The following is a 21,043-nucleotide window of genomic DNA, read 5'->3' on the forward strand; positions in this document are numbered from 1 at the left end:
TCTTCCACTCACCAGTAGACCAATGTGGTCACCAGCAAGCTTACATGCCTGCTCATGTGTTCCCTTTGAGTTTCAGTTTTAGAGGGGGGTTTGTCCTGAAGGGATTTGATTGCTTGCCTTAGACCAATATTTTATCTAAGTTATTCTAAAGACTATTCCTATATAACTTTTGGAAAACTTTTCAGTTAACCTTTTCTGATAAGCACCATGCTTACAGAGTACACTAGAATAGCTGGGATCACTACTCTAGACTTTCCTACACAGAAAAAGATAATTTCAATAGATCTACTGAACTTAACCCAAACCCAACCTATAAGGAAAATAAATTACCAATAACTACACTCACAATTTTCTTTTAAATGAATATGGAAATGTAGATATTTAATTAAAATATCCCTCAGTCCATGATCATATTCATAGAAAAGAGTGTCATTTTAGTAAAATTTGCTTAGAATTTCCTGTTAGCTTTCTCAGGAAACAAAACTAAACTGCAAACACAGAAAGCTATCTGAAGGTTATCATGATTCATTCTGCTCTACTATAACTGCATTATGAGATCTTACAAAAATTAATTTACTAAAAATAAGTTCCAGGCATTTTCACCTTTCAATTCCCATTAGGAAAATAATAAACAGAAATCCCAATTCTTGTGCTTAGAAACAAACAGGTACCAGTTTTAAGGGATAAAGTCGTATTGATGTTTACCTGCATTGATGCCCCTTCCACTCTTGCCACACAAGCCACCCTGTCCAGGAAAGTCACTGCAACAGGCACAGCCACAAAGAAGCCTTTGCAAAAGGCCCTGAAGTACCGTCTTGTCCAGCCTTGAGACTGCGCCATATCTAAAAGCACAAAGAAATCAAGGATGAAATGAGCCTCAAGACAGGTGAAAAAGAAACACAAAAACACAAAAAATAAAAATAAGGGACGGAGAACAGCAACTTCTTCTCTTATTTATGTGACCATTAAAATATATTTGACTTAAAAGTACCAAAAGCAAAAACATTAACTCAAGTGAATTTTGATTAGCATCTCAAGTGCATTTGACAGCTTCAATGAAATATCCTTCCCAATGATAAATTAGGAAATAACCATTTCAAAAGTAATTTTTCCCTGTTGCTGATTGCCTGTCATGGCGGATATACTACTCTGATCCCTGAAATTAGTTCTCTTCTATACTAGTGGAAGTTTTTGTTGTACATGACTGCCTAGCTAAAGCATGTATTTTCTGGCCTCCCTTACAGTTAGCTATGATCATGTGACTAGGTTATGAGTAATGGCATATAAGCAGAAATCATGTACATTAACTTCCAGCGATGCACTTCAAAGAGTTCTGGTGTGCCGCTGTGGGTTAATGTGCTGGACAGCAAAGCCGGTTTGAACTGCAAGGTTGGTGGTTCAAGCTCACCAACCACTCCTCAGAAACCCTATACAGGGTCGCTATTGGTCAGAACCAACTTGACAGCACTTACCAACAACAACAACATGCCCTTAAAAGAGTCCTGTTCTTTCTGTTTCCCTTCTTATGGTAATCGATAATAGATGTGGTGGTGGGGACAAGAGCAGTCAAAGCGGTATCCTAACACAACAATGAATCTATGTGAGACGAGGAAAAAATTCACTACAAATAAATTTAATAAATATATTTACCAGCTCTCAGTACTGTGGAAATTTGATTAATATTCTAAATTTCTAAGGACCAGAGGATTTTTTTACTGTCTTACGAATCGGGCTGCGAACCTTAAGGCCAGCAGTTCGAAACTACAAGGCACGCCGCGGGAGAAAGATAAGGCTTTCTGCTCCCGTAAAGATTTACAGCCTCGAAAACCCTGTACAGGGTCGCTATGGGTCGGATCCGACTCGACGGCACTTAACAACAACAACAACAACAATGTATTAACAACAATATAGTGAGAGATCAAGATGGGCCATTTTACTGACTCAAAATGGAGTCAAACACAGTCTAACAGAACACTTCTCCTGGCTGGGGAAGATAAATGGATCCGTTTGGTGGCTCTCTTACTTAGACAAATTCCATGGAAAGGAATGGGTGAGAGCACAGAGGCATAAAGAAAGGTCCCTTGACTGGTCCTCCCCCTCAGAGTGTGAGACTACATCAGAGAAACTAAGTTTCAGAACACAGTCATGCTGCTGTTGTCATTGTTAAGTGTCAAGTCCGCTCTGACTCATAATGATCCTGTATAAGTATCCTGGGAAAATTCGTGGGTTTAAACCGCTGACCTTCTGGTTAGCAGTCCAGTGTTTATCCTACAGTTCCATACCAGTATTCCATCATGATGTCAGTTCAGCCTAAACCCACATATCAGGTGACTTCCAGACTTTCTTTCCTCTTGAGAGAAGGTCCAAAGTAACCCAGTAGTAAAATTCTGACTGAGTATTTGCCAGAAAGGCATGCACCTGGCCATTTGTTTGGCTTTTCTTTTTTTCATTTTCCAAATGTCACACTACCAACAGAAATATTATTGTAACAATATATATGTAACAAAATATATTGTAACAATATTAATGTCACAGAAACAATAAGAAGCAATAGATAGATGAGACCATGGAAAGAAAGAAATTAAGAAATAAATTCATGAGGAAAAAAGAGAGTGAGTGAAGGGGGTAAAATATAAATGAATATTTAAAAAAAAGCAAAAAAAAAAAAAACCTTCAATAAATTCTAACCACTCAGTTCTAACGCTTTCATCCGGTGAACTATAAAATGTAAACAAGAAATGAGAGAAAATAAGAACATGTGAACAGGAAATGTTACAGAAGTCTCTGAGTGGCCTAAAGAGTAAACAGTCAGCTTCTAGCCAAACCGTTAGTGGTTGGAAACCACCCTGAAGTGTGTTGAAAGACAGGTCTGGTAATGTGCATCTGAAAGGTCACAGCTATGAAAACCTTATGAAGCAGGTGTACTGTACACACATAGGGTCACCATAAGTCCAATAATGAATCTCTCTCAATAATTAAAAAGGAGATAGAGAGAGGGTATTATTATTTACATGACAGATGGATTGTCGTAGTTACAGAATCACATGCAAATAATTTCATCCAACACATTCTACATCTCATTCTGTTTTAAAGGGATTTTTCCTTGTAAAGACATATACAAGAGCAGGTAGCCTAGGGAAGAGGCAATCAAGGTGGTATCATCTGACAGAGCTATCAATCTACAACAATGGCTTTGAAACCTTTTGACCACCTCCCACATAAAGAAGCATATTTTATTTAGGAACCCAATACACATACCCACACATATGTAAACCTACATACATTTGCAGCAAATAAGAAGTCCTTGAAGCTTCACAAAACAATTTGTATCATTACTATGCAAGAAGCAATAATTTTATTCTACTCTATTTCATATTTTTAAATGCTAACTGCAAATCACGAAATTGATTTTTATGACCCATTAAAGGTTTCTGAACTGCAGTCTGATCTTAACTATTCTAAAATTATCCCAATCATTAATTATCTTTTAAATCTTTTAAATGTCATGGGAAAAAGATGAATAATAACAACCTAAATTGGTTAATTTTCAATGACCTACTGTAGTTGACACCAGTGAGGGTTATGCGCTTGCATGGATAGAATAACAATCAATAATCATTTACATATATATATATATTTCACAAACATAAAATTCATCCTAGATCAGTAATCTTTTATACCTAAGTAATAGAAAACAACCAACTTAAAAACATGTTTTCATCTGAACTTGATGTTGTTGTTGTTAGGTGCCGTAGAGTTGATACCAATTCATAGGGACCCTATGCATAACAAAATGAAACACTGCCTGATCCTGTGCCATCCTCACAATTGCTGTTACATTTATTTACGCCCATTACTGTGCCAATCCATCTCATTGGGGACCTTCCTCTCCTTCACTGGCCCTCCACTTTACTGAGCATAATGTCCTTCTCCAAGGACTGCTCCCTTCTGATAACATGCTGAGATTATAAGAGACAAAATCTTGTTATCCTAGCCTCTACCAATTATTCTGGCTGTACGTCTTCCAACACAGATTTGCTTGTTCTTCTGGCAGTCCATGGTACTTTTAATACTCTACTCCAACATCATAATTCAAATGCATCAATTTTTCTATGGTCTGCCTTTTTCACTGTCCAACTTTCACATGCATAGGAAGTAACTGATATCTATAGTCCTTAAACTGATGTCTTTTCATTGAAACTATTCCACCATTTATAATCTAAAACTAAAGCATTTATTAGCTCATACATCTGGTGTCCACGAAGTGTGTTTAGCTCAGGAGCGTAAACACTTCTGTGAGCAGCTTCAGTCACTGCTCTCCTGAAATCAGCAAACTTGCTTTACGTATTTAATCCCAACGCTGCACAAACCCAGTTTTACGTATTTCCTCCCAATGCTACGCATACCCAGCTTTAACATGAGCCCTTTAGAAAACCTATTCCTCATCAATGACATCTTTCATCTAGAATCTAAAACACCTTTACTTTACTAATCACTTTAATATCCTCTCCACAAGAGATTTAATACTTTTTCAATGGACTGTTTCACTAAGGTCTCATTTGTCATCTTCCACATGACTTGGTGAATAAGTTTGTCATATTTATCAGAACACTACTTTGAAGAAGGAAAAGACGCATTTTCCTCAACGATAGATTTCATTAGCTCAGTCTCTCTGAAAACACTTCTAACTACAGGTTTCACAAGTTGAACGTCTGTCTTACAGTAAATTTTAGAAGTTCAATAACTTCCAAATGTTTCCTCTTTAATGCTTCCCCAAATACAATTCCAAAGGTGCCAGACTGTGAAATATCTAAATCTAAAAATAATTTATGGATTTAAGTGCTTCCATGTACACAGAAAACAAACAAATCTCGTTTCTATGTGGAAGAGAAGGAGACAAGGCTAAAGCATATAACTAGCTCTTCATTTACCAAGCTGATAGTTACAAGCTTATTGAAGTGGCTCACATTTTAGATGAAGTTGAATACAGCTCTTAGGTACTAAACTTCAGGGCATTGTTTTGTACTTGTACTTGCTTTGACTAAAGTGCTGAAAAATGTTGATTTCCCACCACCACTTATACCTCCAAAATCAAACACCCAGGTAATCCCCCTAATCAGACAAGTTTAGAAAATACTGGTATTTATGTGTTTAAAAGTCAGATGTTTACTGGCTCTCTCAGGCTTTTTACCTTCTTCAAAAGAGAACACAAGAAAAAGCTAGAAAAGAACTATCAATCTGGAATGCCTTCTCACACACACATGTAGTCTTGCCTCCTCAGTAGATTAAGAAAGTATATAAAGAACAAACTTTGTGCTGAAAATAAACACCACTTCTAAATCATGCTTTCTAACATCTGCCTGGTTCCATCAGAGAGTGGTGTCCACGGACTCTGCCCCTGTTGGGGCCTTCAATCATCCAGTCATACACCTAGCTACTCAGTCACTCCTATCACTAATGCACTGGGATGCAGAGCACAGTGGGCAAATCTGCTCCAGCCCCTGCTCTCATTGGGTCTTACAATTCACTATGATCAGCAGGATTCCTGGTGTGGTGCTTTAGGTTAAACACTGGGCCACTAATCTCAAGGTCAGCGTTTCAAACTCACCAGGCACTCATTGGATCACAACTGATGAACGGCACTTAACAAGGGTCAATCAGACAATCTCGTGGCAAGAAAAAATACAGAGGAAAGAAAACAGCCAAAAGTAAGGACGGGGGGAAATATAATGGGTTTAGGCACAAAATAAATCTTAATCTGGCAAAGACAACAATAAAAGGTCAACACTGGCAACACTGAAGGTGACAGCATTCTCCATCTTGACCCCAAAACAGTTCATTTCATAGACATCATTGTAACTCTGTCAGGAAACTGATGAGCAACTGGATAGTAACAGAACTCAAGGTTGATGTATTAAATTTTAAGTCAGGAATATTTGAAAAGCAAATGAACTTCAAGGGCTTGCTCTCGTACAACTGATGTTGACATAAACTAGAAACCCAGCTTCCTTAGAGTCCTTTATGATTCATGCAGCCCTGTGTGTGTTACAACGATCTTCCATAGGTTTTCAAGGTTTCTAGAGAGATTGCCAGATCTTCCTTCTGAAATGCCCTTGGTGGTAGTGGTTATGTGCGTGGAGTCGGTTCTGACACATAACAACCCTGTAAGGGTTTCTGAGGCCTCATCTTTCTCCGGTGAAACAGCTGGTAATTTCAAACTGCTGACCTTGTTTTAGGTGGGTTTAAACTACCAACCTTTCAGTTCATCATGAAATGTATAACCATTCATGCTGCCCAGAGACTCATGTAAACAGAAAACATCTCCCCTGCCACCCCCAAAAAAGGAGGTGGTTGTTGTTAGATGCCATAGAGTTGGTACTGACTCATAGCAACCTTATTTATAGCAGAAATAAACACTGCCCGATCATGGGCCAACCTCACTATTATTGCTATGCTTGAGCCCATTAATGCTGCCACTTGGCCAATCCATCTCATTGGGGGTCTTCCTCTTTTTCTCTGACCTTCCACTTTACCAAACATAATATCCTTCTCCAGTGATTGGTCCCTCCTGACAATATGTGCAAAGTGTGAGAGGCAAAGTTTGGCCATCCTGGCCTCCAAGGAACACTCTGGCTGCACTTCTTCCTTCACACATCTGTTGGTTCTTTTGCCAGCCCATGGCAGTTTTCCATATTCTCCTCCAACACCATAACTCAAAAGCATCAATTCTTCTATGGTCTTCCTTATTCACTGCCCAGCTTTCTTATGCATATGAGGTTACTGAAAATACCATAGCTTGGGTCAGGCACACCTTGGTCTTGAAGCTGACATCTTTGCTCTCCAACACTTTAAAAAGGTCTTGTGCAGATTTGCCTAATGTAATATACTGTTTGATTTCTTGACTGCTGCTTCCTTGAGTGTTGATAGTTGATCCAAGAAGAATGAAGTCCTTGACAACTTCAATCTTTTCTCTGCTGATAAGAATGCTGTTTATTGGTCCAGTAGTGAGGATTGTTGTTTTCTTTACATTGAGATGCAATCCATACTGAAGGCTATGCTCTTTGATCTTCATTAGTAAATATTTTAAGTCTTCTTCACTTTCAGCAAGCAAGGTTATATCATCTGCATATCGCAGGTTGTTAATGAGTCTTCCTCCAATCCTGATGTCACGTTTTTCTTCATAGAATCCAGCTTCTCGGATTATTTGCTCAGTATTATTTGCTCAGCATACAGGTTGAATAAGTATGGTGAAAGAGTACAACCCTGTTGCACACCTTTCTTAATTTTAAACCATTCAGTGTTTCCATTTCTATTTGAACAACTGCCTCTTGGTCCAGGTACATATTCCTCATTAGCACAATTAAGTGTTCCGGAATACTCACACTTCGCAATGTGGTCCATAGCTTGTAATGATCAAAAGAAGGAGGAATATAAAAATCCACAAAGGCTTCCTGACATTTTGGTAGTGAATCCTTCACCTTGCAAAAGTCAAGCATTTATGCTCATCCAGCTGTCTGCCTTAGAGAAAAAGGAGCTCTGCCCATGCTGAGGGGAGTCAGACCAGGCTGGGGAGAAGTACAACAGCACAAACAAAAAGGGACAGTCCCTGGAAAGCTGGCGAGTCTTAACAGACCTCAGCTCAAATCATGATTAAAACATAAGACTTTGAACAATGATTTCATCTCAGTAAGCCACAAGTGTTAACTTTGAAATCTTGCAAGGTTTTTGGAGGTTCCAAGTGTCATCAGGCATTTGTTTAAAGGAACCATTTGTATGAAGAAAACCTTAAGCACACCACCCATTAAAACTAGTGTCTGAATGTAGCGTATAAAAAGTATTAGAAAACAGTGACTAGCTCGTTAAATAAAAGATACTTCCTCAGACAAAAGCATTAGCCATATCTGAAGAAGAAGGCTGGTCATAACAAATCAAAAACAGACTACACATTGAGATGAAACAAAGCGTATGATTTATTGGATATAAAACTGATGGGTTTGTCTGTCAACCTTCACTCAATTCACAATAAATAAAGTTCAAAGGTGAACAGGATATGTGAACCCGGGTGGAGATCTGGTTGGCCAGCAGTTTGGCAAGACCTGAGGACTCCTGGGCCCAGAGTCAGTGATATAGACACAGAGGACTGGAGTGGAGAGTGAAGTATCCAGCTGATAAGAAGTGAGGGGACATGCACAAGAACACCCACACTTGCAGATAATACCCATTTGACCTGGCTTCAATGACTGGATGATCAGAGCTCAACTAGAAGAGGAAAGAAAGAGTAATCTGATACAATTTGATAAACTTGACCTACACCTATGGATGCAGAAGCTCAAAAGAGGGAACAAATCTTTACAGCGAGGATCATTCACACCCTCTCAATACACAGGGTAGTCAGGGATGGGCAACTTGGACATTGGCTTCCTAAAATGGGGAGGGGGGGGAGGGTGCTACAAAGTCAAGAAGTGACTGGCTTACAAGCTTTCAAGAGGGAGCCTAGATCCAGAGGGTGTGGAGGAAGGTAGACTCTCCATTGAGTGGTACCCAATCTGTCTGGGTGGGACTGATGAAAGGAGATGGGGATAGCACTCACGTGGTACAACAGTCAATAATTACTATCAGGACTAACTGTGAGGGATGGAAATGTAAAGGTAGATGTTTTATAGCAAAAGGAGGGAAGTGATTGACTTTGCAGTCCAGGAGCGGAGGTCCCTGGGACCATCAAGGGAGAAGAGCAGGACGGGACCCTACACAGAGAAAGTAACACCAGAGGTGGAGGGAGAGATGATGACAAGGAGAGATGGAGCGACTGGGAACTCTGGATCCAGAGAGGGAGAGGGGCTGTGTGCTGACAGCCAGGGGGCAGGCTTGCAGGGTTGTACCCTTTGGTTAGTTGATGATGCATGGAGCAGATTATAACCATGGCAATGTAATGATACACAATAGGATGAATGTAAAGCTAATGTTCTCCCATGTAAACTATCACATAATTCACAACAAAACATTTTTTTTAAATGGTGAACAGGATGTAAGATCTTTAAAGAACAAAAACAAAAAAAACTACATACATAATTATACACAGAATGCTCCTTAGAAGCAAGAATGGCAAGACTTTACCATGGCAATGAAACGATATACGATAGGATGAAAGTAAAGCTAATTGTCTCCCATGTAAACTATCACATAATTTACAATAAAACATTATATATGTATATATATATGTATATATAGCTTTGAGAAAGCAAAATAAAAAAGAACGGCAAGACTTTGTCTCACATACTTTGGACATGCTATCAGGAGGAAGCAGTCCCTGGGGAAGGAGGACATCATGCTTGGTAAAGTAGAGAGTCATCAAAATCCGTAACCAGATGGATTGATACAGTGGCTGTAACAATGGGCTCAAACATCACAATTGTACAGATGGTGCAGGGCTGGGCAGTGTTTGGTTCTGGTGCACACAGGTCACTATGAGTCAGAACCAACAATAACATTACATATAATAACATCCAGGTCAAACCTAAGTCCCGTGTCTTAGGTGAGAGCACACCTAATAAATAATGATAGTTTTGTTTTGTTTTGTACATTTAGCCCTTTGCAGTACCCAAGGACTTCATTGTATACACAAGCTCAATTACTGATCCCAATCAATATATAAGAATTATGGAGTATAAAGTGAATTCCCTGAGTAGTGCAAATGACTAATGTGCTTAGTTGTTCACTGTTGTGGTGCTAAGTGCCGTCGAGCTGGTTCCAACTCATAGTTACCCAATATAGTGTTCCCAAGGACAACGGTGAGTTTGAACTGCCAACCTTGAGGTTCAAACCAACTTTGTGGTCCAGTCCTTTATCCTACAGAGAACTTCAGTTGCTCACTCTAAGGCTGAAAGTTTAAATTCACTCAGAGGCACCTTGAAAGAAGACCTGGTGACCTAATTGCAAAAATCAATCATTGAAAACCTTATAGAGGACAGTTCTACTATAACAGACACAAAGCTGCCATGAATCACATTAATTTGATAGTAACTGATTTTGATCCAATATGGATTATCAAATATATGGTCAGCACTTTCTTAGATGTTTTGAGGGTTTTTTTAAGGCAGAATCAAAGGAAATATGTAATTAAGTGTCAGAACTGACTACAGAAATAAAGGATATAATAGTCATTGAGAAAAAATAGGTCAAAAGAAAGAAAAGTAAGGCTAGAGTTTCAAGAAAAAATTCATGACAAGAGAGGCTATACAACTCTAGAATTTAAAAATAAATTAGTAGAATCTAGGAATTGAGTATATGAATGTTCACTATAATTATTTCAAAATAATATAATTCTCTGTGTTTGAAAATTTCTTATAATAAAATATTAGAAATAAAAGCATAAACTATGCTGAGGACTCTAGACTCATGGAAAGAGAGGGACTGAGTGCTGGCGGCCAGGAGGCAGGCTTGCAGAATGTGTCCTTTGGTGGTTTAAATGATTATATAATCCTGAGTGTTGTTGTGTACATCTCCCCACCCCACCCCCCAAAAAGAAAGAAAAACAGAGGGAATGGAAGCAAATACTTTTGAATGATGACACACAGAGGAGATTGTAAACATTGCAATGAAACAATGGTGTAAAGTTGATGTTCTCCCATGTAAAGTATTGCTGAGTTCACTAGAAAAAAAAATGAATAAAGTATATTTGGTCAATCTCTCAGACAATAGGAAAATATGCCTATGAGAGGTCAAGTATATATGTCCTAATTAAGAAGTGCCAAAAATGCTGGCTGGAGCAGGGAACATGATATATATATATATTAAGAAAGAGAAAAAATTAGACTCAATTTAATTTTTTTTTTTGGCTTTGTTTTATTTTTTTATTTACTAATACATAAATCTTCATGGTTTCAATATTCTTTTAGAAACCACATAAAACAAAACCTATAGCACCCATAATGCCTTTCCAAGAGCTATCTCAGCCCACTCTCATGCTATAAATAAATTCTCCCTATCCTTTAATTCCATATAGACACCATTTGACAGCATTTATAACTAAAGGCCCAATTTCAAATTTCAGTTATTAAAATGCCATAAATTCTGCAAAAATAGTTTGCCATAAAAATTAATAAGACAGAGAATAGCTTTCTATACAGTGAGGAAATCCTATTAAATTATAACTATTAACAAGGAAAAGGTTGGTAAGCTTTAAAATCTAATAAACACAAAATTTGGATTTCAGCATTGTACTCTGCTTTTTTCTAATTTAAGAGAAAGACATAAAACGATTGTCATTTAGTAGAAGCTAAAGGCAATGGGGATTTTAAGCTAACAATGTGGCAACTGAAATACAAGTGTAAATGAAAAAGACCAGGTAATTACCCACAACCCAAACACGGCAGTTAAAGGACTTCGGACTGTTTAAAGACCATAAACCTCTTTATTCCTGAAGCAATAATATTTTGTACTGGTAAGAGAACACATTTCCAGTACAGAGAATACTTACTGAAGTGCTAAAAAGAAAATGCTACATTATTGAGCATTTGGGCTATGTGTGGAATTGGTCGTCTCCAAAAAAAAAAAAAACAACTTAAGACTCTATGTATGGCAGGGGAAATAATGAAAAAAATGATAACATTCAGAATCTAAAATAATAAGGCACAAAATAAACAAGAAGAATATTAGAATGTGAACAACAGGCAAAAACACAAGTTATGGGGAAATGTCCCTGAAATAAACAGTATAACCCACAGTTTTTGAAACCCAGTCCTCTCAAGTATCAGCTTTCTGCTCCTTCCCTGTCTGTTATCAAGCATGGCTTCATATTTGTTTCTCTTAGTTACTTTACACAGTAATCCTATCTCTGCCTTACTTTCAAATGGTACCAGGGTCTCATTAGGGCAATAAGTGAAATAGACAATGTTTTAAAGGAAACTGATTTCAGAGTCTTAAGATCTTGTCCTGACACAGGCCCTTTTCTGTTTTTCCAACCAGAATACAAACACGGATGTTGTCGTTAGTTGCCATCAAGTAGATTCCAACTCACAGAGATCTGCTGTACGCAGAGTAGAACTGCTCCATAGAGTTTTCAAGACTGTAGCCTTTCAAGAGCAGATCACCAGACCTGTATTTCAAGCAGCTTCTAGGTGGGTTCAAACCACCTACTTTCCAGCTAGTCGTTGAGTGCTTAGCGACTTGTGGCACCCAGGAGCTCCTACAAATACTAAGTGAGAATAGAATAAACCAACTCAAATTCACATTAAAAGATAAGGACCAACATCATGGATTTTCCTTTGCTCAAAGTTGGGGATAGGGAGTGGGAAGGTTTTTCAAGACAATCAAATCCACTGAGCCCTAAAGGGGCAAAGGTTAGAAGAGAAGGTTACAAAAAAGTAGGGCTAGGAAATACCATCTCACCAGCAAACGGGCTCAGCTCAGGGGCTGTGAGTACTCTTTACAGAACAATAAACATTAAAAATTGGGAACGAGTCGGACCCAGCAGGCAATCACATTAAGACTCTGATTAGTTTGTCAAAAATAGACCCTGTGCAAACTCTGGACAGGAGTTCTGGAAGGCAGCCCACAGCTCTTCTGTGGCAGCTGCAAGTCTGCAGGGAGTACAAAGAGCAGTGGCACAGGCTCGGGACTGGATGAAGATGCAGGCACACCAGGTGACACGGTTTGTGAATGCAATGACAACAAACTCACAATGAGTGGCTGTGATCACACACACACACACAAACTTGTTGAAATGGCATCAAAGTCCAGGCGAGCACTTTAGTTTGGGGCTGGGTTTTTTTTTTTTTTTAAATAAAAAAAAGAATTTTTTTTTAAAGCAGCCAAGAAGTCAGAATACAAAGATGCTCACACTGCGCAGCTAGGAGACAAAGGCAGCTGGAGCCCAGCGCTACCTGGACACCTAGTCTCGTGCCCAGAAGTCCAGGGATTATAATGAGTCACTGGTGAGTATGACAGTATCTGGAGCTGAGATGTGACTGAGATTGATACCCACACATAAATGCCTTATTTGGATTTTGTATACCTGCCTATATATTAGGGGATACTGCTTATGGAGTCCATATGGAATCCTGGTGTGGTGCTGTGGGCTAATGCGCCAGACTGCAAAGCCATTTGAACTGCAAGGTCAGCGGTTCAAGCTCACCAGCTGCTCCTTGGAAACCCTATACAGGGTCGCTATGGGTCAGAGTCAACTCAACAGCACTTAACAACAACAATATATGCATGTATATACATATTCTTTATATATATAATATATATCCACCAGCTGCTCCTCAGAAACCCTACAGGTTTGCTATGAGATGGAATCAACTCACCAGCACAAAGTAACAAGAACAATATATGCAGGAGTCTTAGTGTGACACTGTGGCACTGTAGGATAAACACTGGACTGCAAATCACAAGATCTGCGGTTCAAAACCAGCAGCTGCTCCTCGGAAACCCTATAGGTCGCTATGAGTGGGAACCAACTTGACGGCAATTAACAACATGTATTTTATATTTTAGATATTTTATATTTTTAGATATTTCTTAGATATTTGGCCTAGCATCATGTGAAATTCCTTCAGTTTGATGGTGTTGTGTTGTTAAATGCCATCTTGTCAGTTCAGGCTCATGGCAACCCTGTATAGGATTTCTGAGGAATGGTTGGTAGGTTTGAACCACCAACCTTATGGTTAGCAGTCCAGTGCTTATCCTACAGTGCCCCTCCAGTTTGACTGTTGTTGCTGTTATTAAGCATCATTGAGTCATTCCCAACTCACAGCGACCCTTTATAGGGTTTCCAAGGAGCGGCTGGTGAGTTTGAACAGCTCAAGAGCTTATCCTACAGTGCCACACCAGGACTCCAGTTTGATTGGCCACCTTAAATGACTCACTACTTTAAATGGTGTGGTATAAATACAGAAGTAAACAAATAAATGAATGGAGCAAAATAAAGCCATTTTGGTTTTTAAATATGCCTGCAAATTCCTTAACACAACTCCCTTAAAAAGGCAGAGCTTAAAGCCTCTCCACTTAAGTGCAGGGCTTAGTGACTTGCTTTTAACAAACAGAATGTGGCATAAGTGATGCTGTATGACTTCTGAGTCAAGTCATAAAAAATAAAGCTTCCTCCTGGCATGCTTCACACACCCTCACGTTCTCCCTGTCCTCCCTTTCTCTCCTATTCCCTCTCCCTGTTTCTCTTTTCCTCTCCACTGTCATATTTCACCTCATTCACTCCAATTCTGATTAACTTCCCTATAGACAGCAGAGGCCTGTCCAGCTCCACGCCCTGAAGAAAAAAAGCCTAAGGAAGGCCTCCAAGGAGAGGAATGGAGGCTTCCACCAGAAGCCAGAACTCACTTGCTGGCCTTGAGTCTCCTTGGAGGCAGATCCTTCAGCCTCAGTTCGGTCTCATATGATTGTGGCCTGGACTGAAATCTTGACTTCAACCTCTTGGGACACCCTGAATCAAAACTGTGGAGCCAAAATACTCCCAGATTTCTGAGCTTTGGAAATAGTGAGATATAATAAATGTTTTCAGCCACAGAGTTTTGGGGTGATTTAAAAGTCACTCCAAAGAGACTCATGGAATTGTAGTATGTGATAAAGCTGACATTCACATGGGTTAAATCAAACTAGTTTCTGTCAATTCCAATCATGGTGACCTCATGTGTTGTCAATTCCAAATCATGGTCACCTCTACTTCATCAGGCTTTTCTTTAGCGGTATCTATGGGTGGAGTTCTGTGTGGTGCTGTGGGTTAATGTGCCAGACTGCAAAGTTGCTTTGAACCATAAGGTTGGTGGTTCAAGCTCACTAATTGCTCCTAGGAAACTCTATACAGAGTCGCTATGGGTTGGAATCAACTCGACAGCACTTAACAACAACAACATGGGTGGACTCAAACCTTTTGGTTAACAGGCAAACACGTTGCCCATTTGCACCATCCAGGGAATCCTACTCTGGGTGAAACTAAAAACCATACCAAATCCGTTTGAGTTGCCTCTCCAAGTGGAACAGCAAGAAAGAAGCCTGCAGAGACCTAGAAGCAAAAACACCCCCGCAGCAGTGAGCATACTGCGACCCACATTTTAGGTGCTAATGCCGTTCCCCACTATAAGGAACCAGGGTTTTCAGAGATGGGGTGATTCCAGGGCTGGGGCAAAGAAGGCATGAAACTTGTTATTCCATCAAGCAATAAAGTGTTCAGAAAAATTGTGGAAGCATGTCAAAAGCACAGAGAAAATTACTTCAAGGGGTCCCCACTGGATGAATATGGGACAACATGATCACTGAAATATTTAGGGTCAAAATTATTATTAGTCATTGAAATAATAGCTTTGATTTAGCTAATTTCAGTAATTGGGCAATATTAGAGAAAAGTGTTTAACCTTAAAGGGTATTCATTTAATTTAGGAGTCCTGGTGTGACACTGTGGGTTAATGCACTAGACTGTAAAATTGGTTTGAATTTCAAGGTCAGCAGTTCAAGGTCACCAACTGCTCCTCAGAAACCCTATACAGAGTTGCTATGGGATGAAACCGACTCAACATCACTTAACAACAACATTTAATTTAGGCAGTATTAAGCGCTCAGCTGCTAACCAAAAGGTCAGTGGTTCGAACTCACCAGCCACGCTCCAGGAGAAAGATGTAGCAGTCTGCTCCCACTGAGATTGCAACCTTGGAAACCCTATAGTACAGCGCTACTCTGTCCCACAGGCTTTCTGGGAATCAGAATTGACTCAGCAACAAAGGGTTTGGTTTCATTTTTTAAATTTAATTTACAATAAATTGTTGTTGTTGTTGTTAAGTGCCGTCGAGTCGGTTCCGACCCATAGCGACCCTGTACAGGGTTTCCGAGGGTGTAAATCTTTACGGGAGTAGAAAGCCTCATCTTTCTCCCGCGGAGCGGCTGGTAGTTTCGAACCGCTGACCTTAAGGTTCGCAGCCCGATTCGTAACCACACAATAAATTATAGAAAATTATTTTATAAATCTGGTTTAATAAAATACAAAATACTATTTTTAAAAGGGTCCTTTTTGATTGTTCTCAGATATATGTTAAACATGAAGTTCCCTTGCAGGTACAAGCCAATTTTTGAATTCATAAATGATCATTTCCAAAGTGTAATTGTTAACTGAAGCAAATAAAGCTGTCTTTGATTACATTACCTGCATAATGGTGGTGGTGGTTGTTAAATGGCATCAAATTGGTTCTGACTCACAGCAACCTTACATAGGGGTTCTGAGGAGTGGCTAGGTGGTTTGAATCACCAAACTTGTAGTTAGCAGTCCAGTTCTTACCCTACAGCACAATACCAGTACTGAATGCCTGTTGTTGTTAACTGTCATCAAGTTGATTGTGACCCTGTATAGGGTTTCCAAGGAGCAGCTGGTGAGCTTGAACCACCGAATACCTACATACGATTAAATTAATTTGGTAGCCTTTAGTAAAGTGGGAAGTTAGTGAATTTGCTACTTAAACTACAAATGGCTTATTAATTAACATCAGTACTAGTATACAATGGCTGGACCCTTCTGGGTTTGTTATGAAATGGCTGAAGTTGAAGTTATCTGAGTCTAAAGAAATGTTGGGAGTAACAAAGGAGAGACTAAGAACAAAATGCATTGATGTATCTTCCTCCTTCAATATTTCCACCTTACATCAATAAGCATTTACTGAGTAACTGCTATGTGCCTGGCACCATCCCAGCTCGTACGCTGAAAGAATGGAGACATATCTAGGTATCTATGGACAGTGCACATTAAGCATGATTCTTTTGAATTACTGTAGCCTTGTGATAAGGTTAAAAGGACCATAAAAATAAAGTGAAGAAAGACTGTATATAGAAGAATGAATCAGGGATGTACAGAAAGACAAACTATGTAATGTTCTACACTCTCTGATGCTTCCTTGCTCAGAGAATGGTTCTATCATCCAAACAATGGGCCGAGGTCAATATGGTCATCAAAGTAACCTCTCCGTTAAAAAAAAAAGTTATCTTTATTTCCTCTTGCTTGAAATCCTTCTATATTCCGTTTCCTATAGTATATGTGGTGCTATAGGATAAACACTTGACTATAAGGTCAACTTGAACCACAAGAGGTTGATGGTTCAAGTACACCAGCTGTTCCTCAGAAACCCTATGCGGGGTCACTTTGAGTTGGAACTGACTCAATGGCACTAACAACAATAAAGTCTTTTATAAGGAGTCCTGGTGCGGCACTGTAAGATCAGCAGTGGACTGCTAACCACAAGGTTGGCAGTTCAAACTCACCCACCAATCACTCCTTGGAAACCCTACACAGGGTCACTTATGAATCAGAACTGACTCAATGGCATTAAAAAACAGTCCCTTGTACAACATGCTCTCCCTCCTCCATTCTAGCCCTTTCTACCCTTGCTTTTCTTATCCAACTCTGATTGGTCCTTTGTGTTCGTTTAGATGTCACCGTACCTGGATGTCCATTCTGACCATCCAAGACTGGATTAAATTCCTCTCCTACACATTCCCATGCAAACCACCTTGCACTTCCCTAGCATAAAATTTACCACACCTAATACCATTTTACCCTTATCCCCAGTAGGTCGGGAGTCCTGTGAAGGTCTAAGCCATGTCCTCTTGTTCACTGCCATATCGCAGTACCTTGCCGTTAAGTCTTCAGTATTCAACAAAGTTTACTGAAGAAATTGGTAAATCACTAAACATAACTTTTGAAAATGAATTGCTCTGGTAACCTGACCTCAGAATTTCCTGTACACATAGACATCTACAGCATATTTAGAAGATATGGATCTTATGGAGGCACAGACTAAGAGAAATAAAAAGTATTCAGCCATTTGTAACAAATTGTGAAAGTTCTAGAAAGCAAGAGCTACTTGGCAGTTGAGGGTATTTACAGGAAAAGTATAACCAAAAAACTGTTGCTGTCCAGTTAATTCTGACTCACATATTTCTATGTGTATAATATATTGTTGTTGTTGTTTTGTGCCGTGGACTCATAGTGACCCTGTATAGGGTTTCCAAGGCTGTAAATCTTTATGGGCGCAGAAAGCCTCATCTTTCTCCTGTGGAACAGCTAGTAGTTTAGAACTGCTAACCTTGCAGTTTGCAGCCCGATTCGCAACCACTAAACTACCAGAGCTCCTTGTATAATATATTATACTACCCTTAATCTTCAGGAAGTTGATTTCTTAGGGTTTCTTTTTCTGCCCCAATAAATCACAGAACAGGCAATACATAAATATAGATTAAGTCATTTTTCATAACTCATTCAACTTTATAAAGCATTAAAAATGTATTTTCAATCAACATATCTTACGTCTAGGAATTGTTTAGCTTGGTTTTCTTAAAAGCACCGTTTGTCCATCTGTGCCTCATGGTATCCTAAGATCCCCTGGAGACTCACAGGCTATGGAAAACAAGTGGTTGGTAAGCAGAGTTCTGAGCTCCAACCCATTTCAATCAAAACCACTCTTGTTTTTATCTGTTGTTTTTTAAATAATAAAATTCCAAGCAAGGTTTTCTTTGAAGGGCTCACTACCTAAAATAAGAAGAAAAGAACAAAAGGAAAAGGTTAAAAACCGCTGCCTTAATGAATCAGCATTGGATAGAGGCCAGTGCTACATACTTCAAGTCCTAATGCCTTTCATATTTTTCTGTTAAGCTAAATTCATCTGCCAGGTTTATAGGCCGTTATTTGTGCTAACGTTGAGACATGCCATTTGAACACAGAAAAATCCAGGTAGAGAGAAAACAACATGAGTTTTTAAAAGTGTATTTATTCTCTGGTGCAGTTGTTTCTATATTTAGTTATCTTATTATAGTTAATGGCATTGTCTATGTACAATATTCAAGTTAATGACTCAAAGCACAGAGTACCCAAATCATCTAACTGAATAACAGAAAAGCCACTGTAAATACCAGCTGCTGCTTTGGTTTATAAAAAACCAAGCCTAAACCTACTGTCATTATTGATGCCAACTCAGGTACCCTATAGAACACAGCAGAGCTCCACTATAGGGTTTCCAAAGCAGTAAATCTTTCCAAAAGCAGACTGCTTCATCTTCCTTCTATGGAGCAGCTGGTAGTCTCAAACTGCTGACCTTTTAGTTAGCTACCAACTGCTTAAATAGTTGCACCACCAGGACTTCTATATTTTATACACACTAGGCAAATATCCCAGCTCACTCGAATAGTTTCTTAGTAAAAGAAAAATTACCTTAGGTAGAAAAATCCATCAAATTCACATTTAACTAGCAATTTTTGCTATCTTGCCAATAAGGAAACAGAAAGGGGAAGCCACGGGTACGTCATCATGCAACATTCACAAGACCAGCAGGGAAAATTTGATCTGCTGCAGACACACTCAGGACAGAAACCTTCAGCTGTCCTTTGCACAACAGCGTGGAACTGTGGAAATGGTACTTGACTAGAAGTCAGATGAACACCTGCAATCAAGACCCAGCTCTATAACTTAGCAGGTAAGGTGAATCGGAAACCTTTAGAGCCTAACACATATAAATTACTCATCAGATCCGGTGAGCTGAAAAGAGCCAGCCTAATTTTCATATCTGCCATGAAATCTCTCATGAGCACCTTCAAATTACTCTGGCATTTACTAGCCTCTTCCTTGATTCAATGCCCACTATTGTTAGTTATCTTTTGATGGATATCCTTATTTTCCCAACAAGATTCTAAGCCCCTAAAAGGGAATGGCCTTGTCTCACTCCTCTCTATTGGTCCTAAAGTTCTTAGAATTTGGCTATACAGATTGTTACTGTTGTAGGAGTCAGGCCTGAACTCATAGTGAACCCATATACAACAGAAGGTTTGGGCCACTGTGATCACAGGGTCTTTACTGGCTGGTTTTTGGATATAGATCACCAGGCCTTTCTCCCTAGTCATTCACAGTCTGGAAGCTCCACTAAAACCTGTTTAGCATGGTAACAATATACAAGTCTCCCCTGACAGACGGGTGGTGGGAGGACAAGAGGCGCATTGGGCAGGAATTAAACCTGCGTCTGTCTCTGCATGGAAGGCAAGATTTCTGCCACTTTAGTACCCCGGCCCCACTGCTAAGCAAGTTAAACAAACAAAGCAGCTCAATGCCACTGAGTGAATTCCAGCTCATAGAAACCCTCCACCACAGAGAAGAACTGTTCTAAAGGCTTTCAAAGCTGTAGATCAGTACTGAACAGAATGCCACAGCTGTCTGCCGAGAAGCAGCTAAGGATTCTAACCTCCAACTTGTCAGTTTGAGGTTGAGCACTTTAACCACCAGCAAATTGCTGTTTTTTGCCATCAAGTGGGTTCCAACCTTGTCATAAGGTTTCTTATAACCTGTATAAAGTTTCTGAAAGCAACTGGTTTCTGAAAGCAGACCTTGTGGTTCACAGTCCAATGCTGATCCTACAGCACACCCGAATTTTTGATGTTGTGAAGTGTCCTTGAGTCTACTCTCTGATTCATAGTGTCCTACAGCACACCCGAATTTTTGATGTTGTGAAGTGTCCTTGAGTCTACTCTCTGATTCATAGTGACCCTAATAGGGTTTCCAAGGAGCGGATGATCAGCTTGAACCGCCAACCTCGAGGTTCACACCAACTTTGCAGTCCAGTGCATTAACCTGCAGCACCACACCAGAATAGCAGGTTTTCTATTTTTTGTGCTTTCTGACTGCTTTAATTGACTGCATGGTTTATATTAGCACCCATTTACAATGGTGATGGGAAGCTGGCTTGTTATGACTGCTAGAAACTCCATTCCTTTAAATGCCAAGTTAGAATACAGAAAGAGAGTGAATGACCAGATCATCATTTTGAGAGTTCTCAATCCATTTCCCTGCATCCATGCTCCAAACATGAGTCACCATCACTATGTTATGGGTTAAATTGTTTCTCCAAATATTGTGTGGAAGTGCTAACCCTTGGAGGCCCATACTTGCAAATAGGGTTTCATTTGTTATGTTAATGAGGCTACCAAAGTAGGGTTGGTCTGAGTGACAGCTTATAAAAAGGGAAGATACACGCGCGCACACACACACACACACACACACACACACACA

General features: G+C 39.5%; 1 protein-coding gene across 1 annotated transcript in view; it reads right to left on the minus strand.

Annotated features, from left to right (window-relative positions):
• LOC102812110 (mitochondrial inner membrane protease subunit 2-like) overlaps window positions 1–21,043 on the minus strand; it is a 1,190,436-nt gene that overhangs the window by 1,140,694 nt on the left and 28,699 nt on the right. The window contains exon 3 of the mRNA XM_006859288.1: window positions 706–842. Coding sequence (XP_006859350.1) covers window positions 706–840 — 135 coding nt within the window. The 5' untranslated portion in view covers window positions 841–842. The remainder of the gene's footprint in view (window positions 1–705; window positions 843–21,043) is intronic.

Source organism: Chrysochloris asiatica, unplaced genomic scaffold (assembly GCF_000296735.1).
Source record: "Chrysochloris asiatica unplaced genomic scaffold, ChrAsi1.0 scaffold00032, whole genome shotgun sequence".
NCBI lineage: Eukaryota > Metazoa > Chordata > Mammalia > Afrosoricida > Chrysochloridae > Chrysochloris > Chrysochloris asiatica.